At 40.4% G+C, this 10,951-nt stretch overlaps 1 protein-coding gene across 5 annotated transcripts in view; it reads left to right on the top strand.

Annotated features, from left to right (window-relative positions):
• Window positions 1–10,951, top strand: part of EHBP1 (EH domain binding protein 1) — a 421,355-nt gene that overhangs the window by 66,474 nt on the left and 343,930 nt on the right. For 4 of the 5 annotated variants that reach the window (XM_045294210.1, XM_004710194.2, XM_030886656.2 and 1 more), the window contains exon 2: window positions 941–1,344. In XM_045294210.1, coding sequence (XP_045150145.1) covers window positions 1,241–1,344 — 104 coding nt within the window. In that variant the 5' untranslated portion in view covers window positions 941–1,240. Of the gene's footprint in view, window positions 1–44; window positions 132–940; window positions 1,345–10,951 lie in introns of those variants that run through there. The other variant, XM_004710193.2, reaches the window with a different exon arrangement.

Genomic DNA, 10,951 nt, shown 5'->3' with positions numbered 1-10,951 from the left:
CTCGGCTGTTCCATGTGGCTCCGCTGGGGATGGAGGACTCGGTGGCGGCGGCGGCTGCTGCTGCGGCGGCGATGGAGGAGCGGCGCTGAGGAGGGAGCGGGGCCAGACTCTGTCCGACAGCGGGGTCAGAGGTGTGCGGGGGAGGCGGGAGCGGACGTGCGGCAGGGCCGGGGCTCGGGCTTCAGGCTGGGGTCCGCTGGCATCGCCGGGGTGACAGGGGCTGCGGGGGGGCCTCCGCCTGCTTGCGCCGAGGGACAGGGATCGCCCTGGCTGTCCCCCTGAGGATGGCGGAGGGAGGCACCGACCCCGCACCAAGCGCCAGCTTCAACGCCCAGCAGGACTTTGCGGTTGGCATCGAAGGTGAAGGGGAGCCCAAGTGGCCTGGTCGGGACATTGCCCTCCCTGTGCCTTGAGATTTCCCTCCACTCCTCATTCCGCATCCCTTTGCCCCTTCTGGCTGAACAACAGCATTCCGCCCGCTCCCTCATTTGTTCCAAGCACGTAGTCGGGGACTCAAGGCTATTAATTATCGACTAAAAAACAAAGTTTATTTGCAAATGCCCCCCTCCCCTTCTCTGACTGGCCGTGGACAGTGGACACGAAACAGCATCCCTTGACTTTCCCGCTCTGCTCACCCTCCTGTGATGCTGGGAGGGCAAATTGGGCCCTGACTGGCGTCCCTCCGTTGTTGTTAATGATGCTCACCACCTGAGGTGTTGCTCGATGTCTTCTGTGTGACTTATCATTTCTTCCCTGGTGTCTTGCATCCTTGATGTTACTGGCATTTGAGGTTGGGCGTTTTGTTGCATTGTTTGGCAAAACAGGCGAAGAAGTGGGGTTGTCTGTTGCTGTGTTATCTAACATGGGTGGATAGTCTCTTCTCATGCTTCTCTCATTTCCTTGCTCTCTCTTTTTTTTTGTCTTTGTTTTTGCTTTTCAGTCCTCCAGAATACGCGTCACACGGCCCAGGAGGGGGAATGGTGATGTCTCCATGAGGGAACGTCTTCAGCTTCATCCTGTCATGAGCACCGCACCGTTCTTGACAGGGCCATTCATCTAAGATGGGATTTACCCTGTGAAACGGGGAGAAGACTTATGGACTTCAAACATCATTTCAGGTTATAGTTGAGTTTCTTAAAACACAGACATACATGCGAAGCTCTTTTGCTTTGGACCCTCTGCTTTCTTGAAGAGGCTGTGTGGCTAACCTAGAACTGCTCCCATATATTGACGGATCATCATGGCTTCAGTTTGGAAGAGACTGCAGCGTGTGGGGAAACATGCATCCAAGTTCCAGTTTGTGGCATCCTACCAGGAGCTGATGGTTGAGTGTACTAAGAAATGGTAAGGCGGCCTTGGGGATAGAGTTTTCCTGTGCTGTGGCCTAACTCACTCACTGTGGCCTCCGCTCTGCCTCTACTGATTGTAGAAGCTGGGCGGGATTTTGATTCTTCTACAAGTACTGTGGTGTACACAGTTACTGCTGGACCATCTCTGTGGGTTGTAATGATTACACTTGAACATGGCTCAAGGAAGGGAACTGGGAGAGCACACAAGAGAGTTGGTCTTGAATCTTTTGCCTTTAGTGCTAGAGTAACTTTGAGTCTCTCTTTTAAGGTGACGCAGGGAATGACTTGAAATGTTGTGAACATTTAGTGCTGTCGATGTCTGCTTGTCTTGTGGGGTGGTGGGAAGCTTGTTCTTGATTTTTCATTTTCGTAGTTTATGATGCAGATTTTCTCATTGTTTGAGTAGTGGAATGCTAGTTTATACAATCTTAGAAATTCTTTTGCTGTGTCTATCTGCCAGATAGCTAACTGTGTTTTATTTTAATTGTATAAAGAGATATATTTCTTGGCTGGGCTTACAGAAGCAATTAGTAGAACTGGTCTCTGATACGCTTCTTTCTACTTGAGCAAAGTAGATTTCGGAGTTCTCTCTTTTAAAAATACTGTCATGAATAATAAGTAGGAAGATTTTTTATTTAGTGAAAGAAAAAAGTTAATCTTAAATAAATGTGCCTTTGGGTTTTTACTTACGATAGTGATTAAGTAGTGTTGCATATATATCCATTTCATTGTCCACAAAGTCTGTAATATCCTCTTTTGGACATCCTTTTATAACACGAAAAAATAGCTGACTACTCTAAAACTCCTATTAAATATTTAATATTTATTTGGAAATAGCCTCTAAATGCTTTTCTCTTGAACTTGTAAGGAATGTTATTTTATATACAACTCAGCAAATGCATGCATGCATTACCTATTTTATACCAGGCACTGTTTAGGCAGCACTGAAAATGGCATGTCCCTGCCCTCAAGGAGCTCATATTCCAGGAGGGAGGTATTTATGTAAATAAATTCATTATGCTTGGTGCAATAATACAAATATGTAAACCAGGAATTAGAATCTCTCTCCACCCTTTACAGTTAGGTAGCCTTTGGGGCAGATTATTTAGCTTCCCTGATCCACCTTCTATATTGACAAAGGTACTTGTGGTAGCACTTCTTTAGGAAAGGCCTATTATGAAGATGAAATGAGTTAATATATGTAAAATGCTTACAACAATGTCAGGCTCCTACTTAGTGCCCAGTAAATTGTACCTGTTATATGCAAAATTGACAGAGGAGAAAATAACCAACTTTATAGGAGTGTGGGGGTGGGGGTGGGGGTGGGGGCGGGCGGCAGGTGGCTAACTTCTTGGAATCTGAGCTGGGTTGAAAAATTCATAGTAATATGCTAAGACTGAAGCCGCAATGTATGCAAAAGCATGGAGCTATTAAACAGCGTGGGTATACTATACTAGACATTAAGTGGTGTAGTTTGATATTGATGGAAGCATAGTGGGATGTGAGGTTTGAGAGACAGGCAGGACTCAACCCATGGGAAGTGAAGTGTTGATTACTATATTTTTAAGCAAATAACATGCACACATATAATGGTAGTGTGCATTGGAAATTAACATACTATGGATTTGCACAGTGTAAATATTGTATAACAAATGCTTTATTTGCCTAAAATATAGAATTCTATGATTGATAGGGACATAATGAAAGGTTTCAGAGAAAGGGACATTAAATTTGCATTTTGGAAAATCACTTAGGTGTTAATAGGGGGAAAAGATCATAATGGACAGTGTGCCTAGAGACAACGAGGTTAGACTTGCAATACCAAAAACCTGTTGTTGAGTTGATTCTAACTCATAATGATCCTCCATAGAGTTTCCAAGACTAGAGCTTTACCAGAGCAGATCGCCTCGTCGCTCTCTCTCAGAGTGGCTGGTGGGTTTAAACCACCAGCATTCTGGTTAGCAGTTCAATGCTTAACCCACACCACCACCAGGGCCCCTTAGTCATGTAATAGGCAAGGTGAAAAGCAAAATCAGCCTGTAGCATGACAGAGGTAATGGAGAGAACAGATTGAAATGACGCTTAGGACGCTAAATGGATAGGACTTTGTGGATGTTTCACCTGGGGGCCAGGAAATGGTACAGCTGAAGGAACTTACCTTAGTTATCCATAGTGCTGCCATGACAGAAATACCACAAGTGGATGGCTTATACAAACTAAAATGTAAAAGGCTAGTAGTCTGCCATCGGGGCGCCAGCTCTAGGGGAAGGGTTTCTCTGTTGGTGCTGGAGGAAAGTCCTTACCGCTCCTGAGTTTCTGCTCCTGGGTGATTTTCATGTGTCTTGGCATCTACCTTCAGCTTCTCTGCTCTGTTAACTTGTTTAATCTTATTTCTATTTTAAGAGATTGATTCAAGATACACCCTTTACTCATACTGCCTCATTAACATAACAAAGATGACACATTCCTAAATAGGAGTATTACCACAGGCATAGACATTAGCATTTATGACACATGTTCTGGAGGCACATAATTCAATCCACAACAACACTCAAGTTTCTGGCTTGGGAGACCAGGTGTACTTTTAATGAAGGTGGGAAATATATGAGGAAGAGCCTGATTACATGTATTTCTAGTATGGGGAACATCAACTGTAAGATAATTAAATTTGAATCTCTTCTTTGAGAAGAAGAATATACTAGGTGATTCTCCAGTCACAAAATCAGTTTCTTCCCCACAATTTGTAACATCCTTGGAATTTTTTTCCATTGACTAATATGAAAGTTATTGTTAATGTGTCTCAAGGTGAAAGCAAAAATGGGAAATTAACTCAATTACAGTCGAATGGATAGCTTGATTAGATTTAGGGATCCATTATTTTAAATTAAAGCTTTACAATAGGATCTGGCCGGAACACCAATGGGATTTACATGTTCTAGAATTTTCAAGTATATAGTTTTAAAATTTAAAAGTGTTTTACTCTCATTAAAACTATACTTTAAAGCTAACAAGGTGACAGTACCCAAAGAATAACATATTTGCTAAATTTGCTAGGATTTTATTGTAAAGACTATATAACTCAGAATATATAACTCCTTTAACAGAGTTTACAGATCTTTTCACCATATAAAAATATGTTGTCATGATTTTTGTTTAGTATGCCTACTCTTTTCTTATTGACTATCTCATAATCCAACATTTCACGTTTGCAACAATTTACTATTCAACTATTTTGTGCATTGACAACATCTGCCTGACAGTAGTGAACGCTGAGGTGAGAGGCAAGAGTAACACTGGTTGTGATGGTTAAGGGTTTGTGTCATCCTCTCTGGACCATGATTCTTTGGTTTGACAGTTATATAATGATGTAATTTGGTAGTTATGGTGTAATTTGGCTGTTATGTTATGGTGTAATTTAGTAGTTATAATGTTGTAGTTATCCTCCATTTTCACATAATGCTGATTTTTGCATTGTGACTTGGTCTTTGGAACCTAACCTTGTCAGTAAGGGAGAGGGAAGTGTATTTCTTTTCCTTCCTTTGCATAGAGTCCTTGTGATAGATAGTGGCCAGACCCAGTTTATACTGTTCTGTACTATAGTTTTCTTTTTTCATTCATTTGATCCTGCAAGAAGTCTCAAATTATTGGATGTCGGTGTGCTGATTTAGGATCTACTTAAAGGAGATAATAATAGAAATAGATTTAGGCACAAAGTAAGAATATATAAACTTTAGGTATTATTTTGAAGGTATGGAAAAATTAAAAAATGGGAGGAAGGAAATTTAGAGACTATTAGAGACAAAGCCTTAGTAATACTATTAAAGAAGAGTTGCGGGGGATGATGAGCCAGTAAGGGTGCAGTGTAGCAACGATGAAACATACAACTTTCCTCTAGTTCCTAAATGTTTCTTCCCCACCCACTATCATGATCCCAATTCTACCTTACAAATCTGGCTAGATCAGAAGATATACACTGGTACAGATAGGAATTGGAAATACAGGGAATCCTGAATGGATGATCCCTTCAGGACCAGTGGTGAGAGTGGCGATACTGGGAGGGTGATGGGAGGGTGGGGTAGAGACGGGGAACCAATTACAGGGATCTACATATAACCTCCTCCCTGGGGGATGGACAACGGAGGGGTGGGTGAGGGGAGGTGTTGGACAGTGTAAGATATGACAAATTAGTGATTTATAAATTTTCAAGGGTTTGTGAGGGAGGGAGGACTGGGGAGGGAGGGAGAAAAAAATGAGGAGCTGATGCCAGGGGCTTACGTGGAGAGATGATGAGAATGATGAGGGTAACGAATGTACAAATGTGCTTTATACAATTGATGTATGTATGGATTGTGATAAGAGTTGTATGAGCCCCCAATAAAAGTATTTAAAAAAAAAGAGTTGCAGATATTGAGGTGATAAGAAAATGGATCTGGTATCAATTAGAGAAGCATTCCATTGGGATTGTGTCTTTGGAAGTAACTTGTATATATAGTACCATTATCTTTACAGCTTGACTACTAAGGGTTTTCTAAGGATCTGGAGTATTGGCCATGCCTGGAAACCTGTTAGCATGGCAGACTCTCAAATCACACCTTGGTTTGTGCCATTCAGTTGACTCTAACTCATGGTGACCCTTGTGACAGTGTAGAACTGCCCCATAGGGTTTCCTAAGCTGTGATCTTTACAGGAGTGGATCTCTAGATTGTCTCATGTGCAGTTACTGCGTGCATTCAGACTGCTAACATTCTCTTTAGCAGCCAAGTGTTTAACCATTGTGCCACCAAAACCCCTTAAAAACCAAACCTTCTGCCATCCAGTCAATTTTCAATTATAGCCACTCTATATAGGATTTCCAAGACTATATAAATCTTCACGGAAACAGACAGCTTGATCTTTCTACTGTGGCGCAGATGGTAGGTTTGAACTGCCCACATGTGGTTAGCAGGCCAGTGCCTAACCCATAGCATTAGGGTTGTCATTAGGGCATTTAATTATTAATCTTACTTAACTGATGTAGGTTGCCAGGCAGAACGCACTGACTGGCTGCTGGCGAGACTAGAAGCTGGAGCTGAGTATGAGAGAAAGAAACTATGCTGTGTTTTTTCTCTTGGCTTACTTCCTATCCTGCTCTTTTATTAGCTGCAGACTTTTCAATTTCTGAAAGAAATCTTAACTATCCAAGCTCAATAATTGAAGGGAACTACTTGAAAGTTGGGTAGTTGTAGTTATGATGAGAATTTAACCAGGTAATATAATTAAATTCTGGTAGGAGCTGCTTAATAAATGATATGAACAATTATGTGTGTTATTGTAACCTATGTGTGTCTGTGTCTACATTATGTACAGATATGAACCTATTATATATATGTATACATACATGCTTTGATTCCCCCCATTTAATTCTTATAGAAGCAGGGCTAAAAGTATTCAGTGTTACAAGTTTCCAGCTGAAAGATGCACATTTATACCAGCTTTGGTTTTTCGTCATGAAGAAATTCCCCTTCTTTTTTAAGATATAATTTATTTTTAGATAATACAATTAAATAATTCAAAATTCTAACAAAACCAAATAACTCCTTATTTTGTCATTTCTCCACATATCTTTGCAAACCTTGGGACTTCAGGATTTGAAAAGTAAAATATAGCTCTTTCTAGAGTTTTATGTTTGTGATTCTGGCCTATTAGATAAATATAAACCCTAATCTGATGTTCCAGGCTTTCTGTTCTGTAACTGATCCCAGTTTCACTTTCCAATCAGACATGATAAAGCTACATACACCTTAGAGTGTGTTCACATGAGTTTATGAAGGCCAAGTTGCATTAAGAACTATTCATTTCAGACCCACTTATTTGGGTGACTTCAGTAAGCATTTCTCAGTTGACCATCTAACGGAGTGATACAGAGGTATATGAATGAGCCTTAAGATAAAGAATCTAATTTTGCAATAAATAAAAAAGTAATTAATTGACATTAAACTTGGGGCATTTCGGCAGTATCTAGAAGGCGAGTGTGCATGTAGTATAGTGAACAAGGAATAAAATGATAAGAGATCTGAGAGTAGGGACAAGGTCATGTAGAACTTTGAGGCCATGTTGGATTTTAAGTGTGATAGGAAGCCATTAGAGGGAACTACCAGGAAAATGGATATAATTTGATTTATGTTTAACAATACTCTGGAAACTCTAGACTATTATGGGTGAAAGTGGGAAATCAGTGAGGAGGATATTACAGTAGCCCAAACTCGAGGTGGTCAGATGTGTTGTAGGGAATGTTCATGCACACACAAACATACCCACTACACCGTATTGAGCTAAAACTTGCACTCGCCTACAATCAAATCAAACTATTTTAATGACTAGCACAGTGAATTTAGACAAACATATGTATACATGTACCTGGAAAATAACTTTTTTGAAGGTACCTACGATAGCACTTACCAATTGAGTAGATATATTATTAAGGGAAAAAGATGAATCTATAACAACAGTATGCTTTTGGTTTGAGCAATTGGGTAAATAATATTTATTTACAGACAAAGAGAACACAGAAGGAAAGGTTTGGTGTGAGGGAGAAATCTAGAGTTCTCATTTTGGTTTTCTTAAAGTCTGGGACATACAAGTGGATATCTTAATTAAGCCATTGATTATCAAAACGTCACACTCAGGGGAGATAGGATGCGGGGGCCTCTTCAGTGAATCGTTGGTTTTCATAACCATGGGACTATAGGAAATTTTCTAAGGCATTCATATAGTTAGAGAAGAGGACCGAGCCTTGGGGCACTTCAGTATTTAGAAGAAGAGGAACCTGCAAAGGAAACTGAAAATGAGCAGTATTGAGGCAGGAAGGGAATTGGGAGTGTGCTTTCCAAGAAATCACGTATAAAAGATAGATCAAGAAAGGGATGTTCATCCGTCTCAAATCCGGCTGCGGTTGGGAAAGATGACCATTGCATTTGACAAGATGGAAATGGTTTCAGTGGAGTACTGGGATGTAAATTTGATCATAGTGGGTTAGAAGAAAGAAAGTGGACAGTGTGTATAGGTGATTTTCTTGGAGAATTTTGCTCCAGAGCAAAGCAATTGTAGTTGGAGAGAGAAGGCTCAAGATATGGCTTTGGAATGGCAGGCATGACAGCATGTGTGAATGCTGGTGGAAGTGGTCTGGTAAAAAAACAAAAAAAACCCAAACTGATGACCTGGTGGGAGAGGAGGTTACCACAGGAGAAAAGCCTGTGAGAAAAAGGAAGAGGACCCAGTATACAAGTGGAAAGGTTGAAGTTACGTCAGAGTAGGGTTAATTCACTGTTATTAGGAAGAAAGCCAGAGTACATGGGTTCAGAAGCAGATAGGTCAGTGGCTTTGGTGAGGGAGGACATGGAAGTTCTCTTCGGTTAGCTTCTCTTTTCTCAAGGAAATAATGTGAGAGGCCGTCAGCTGTGAGAGAGATGACAGAAGCATTGAAGCCTCGAGGAAAGGAGTGGTAGAGTTGTCAAAGTGAGAGTAGATTGAGTAAAGAAAGATGGAAGGATTCCTGGGTAGTGCTGAGGACCTTCTTTACATCTGTGACCATAAATTTAAAGTGAATCAGCCAAGAAGTTTGCATATTTTAATGCAGCTATCTTCCTTGGGTACAGGCGTGAAATAGGCCGAGTTGGATTTTATCAGTATTGATCTTTGCCAGGAGTGGGTAACTGAGGGAACGAGGAAGAACAGAAATTGAGAATGAGTGCATAGAGGTGGTTATAGGGATGAACCAGAGAATAATTCATAAGCTGGAAAGAGAAAAGTAAGGACAAGGGAAGCAGGATGGTCGGTGAAAAGGATAATGATTGAGAAATCTCAAAGCAATTGAAGAATTGTTGGGTTTGGAGTTGGGACAATTCATTGTTAGGATACTAGAGTGAATGGATTGGACAAAAGGGTTGGACTGAAATGCTTGATTTTCGAGAGTGTGCTGAATGTTAATGATAAGATGTAGATAGTATTCTACATCTGTTAAAATAGCACATATCCTAATATATTAAAAAATTAATCAGTTGATACATTGAATATAAGCATACTTTAGTTTCTTGTCTGTTTTTTAGAACAACCAGAAGTTCTACAACTTTCTTTTTGTATTTGAATGGGTCATTTTTTGCAACCCCAAGTACAACAGGGACCTCTTTTTCATTCTATGTGTAACAGAATAATCATAGTTCTGTTCTTACAATCTTGCTTATGTTTGAGCTTATTGTTGGAACGACTGCGTCAGTCCATCTCGTTGAGGATCTTCTTTTTCTCTGATCCTCTGCTTCCCCACCATAATGTCCTTTTCCAGGGATTGATCCCTTTTAATGACTTGCTCAAAGTACTTGAGACAAAGTCTCACAATCCTCACTCCTAAGATGCTAAGTGGTTGTACTGCTTTAAAGACAGATCCGTTTGTTCTTCTGGAAGTCTATCCTATATATCAGTATTCTTCACCAACATCATAATTCAAAGGCATCAAAAATTCTTCATCTTCCTTATTCATTGTCCACCTCTCTCATACATATGAGATGATTGAAAATATCCTGGCTTGGGTCAGACACCTATTAGTCCTCAAAGTGACATTTTGCTCCTAAACATTGTAAAGGAAGAGATCTTTTGCAGCAGAATTGTCTGATGCAATATATCCTTTAATTCCCTCCATGGGCGTTGGTTGTAAAATGCAACCTCAATAACGTCAATCTTTTCTCTGTTTATCATATTATCTGTTGATCCAGTTGTGAGGCTTTTTTGACATGCAATGCATACTAAAGGTTTGATGACCCTTTATGACAAAATTTGCCAACCTTTGCTCTAAGGCAGTGGTTCTCAACCTTCCTAATGCCGCGAACCCTTTATATATATAGTTTGTCATGTTGTGGTGACCTCCCAACCATAAAATTATTTTCGGTGCTACCTCATAACTGTAATTTTGCTACTGTTATGAATTGGGTGACCACCACCCCCTCCCCCCGTGAAAGGGTCATTTGACCTCCAAAGGGGTCATAACCCACAGGTAGAGAACCTCAGCTCTAAGCCACTGGAGTTATTTGAAGCTAGTATTTGTGGACGCTATAGTCTAGTAACTTTCTGTCTTCTCTAGGCCCAGCCTCCAAACTACTATTTTAGTCTTTATCTTGTCTAACTACATCGTCAATAGAGGGGAACCCATTATTATTATTATTACTGGTGTGAAGTCCTTTATTATTATTTTTTAGTACTATATATACTTGTGTATAAGCTGAGTTTTCCAGCACATTTTTAATGCAGTTTTTGTGGTAAAATTAGGTGCCTCAGCTGATATTTGGGTCTGCTTATACTCAAGTATATACGGTAATCATTTTATTGGGGGCCTCATACAAATCTTATAATAACCTGTCATTCAGTTGTATTAAGACACTTGTACATATGTTGCCATCGATATTTCCAAAACATTTTCTTTCTGCTTGAGCTCTTGGTATCAGCTTCTCTTTTTCCCTCCCTTTCCCACACATTCCCACCCTCATGAATCCCTGATCTATTATATATTGTTGTTGTTATTTCATGTCTTACACTGTCTATTGTCTCCCTTCACCCACATTTCTGTTATTTGCCCC

The sequence above is a fragment of the Echinops telfairi genome, unplaced genomic scaffold (assembly GCF_000313985.2).
Source record: "Echinops telfairi isolate 266 unplaced genomic scaffold, ASM31398v2 ScPeMD7_2573;HRSCAF=3158, whole genome shotgun sequence".
In the NCBI taxonomy this organism is placed as follows: domain Eukaryota; kingdom Metazoa; phylum Chordata; class Mammalia; order Afrosoricida; family Tenrecidae; genus Echinops; species Echinops telfairi.
The sequence above is the reverse complement of the archived record's forward strand: the minus strand, read 5'-3'. Positions and strand labels throughout refer to the sequence as shown.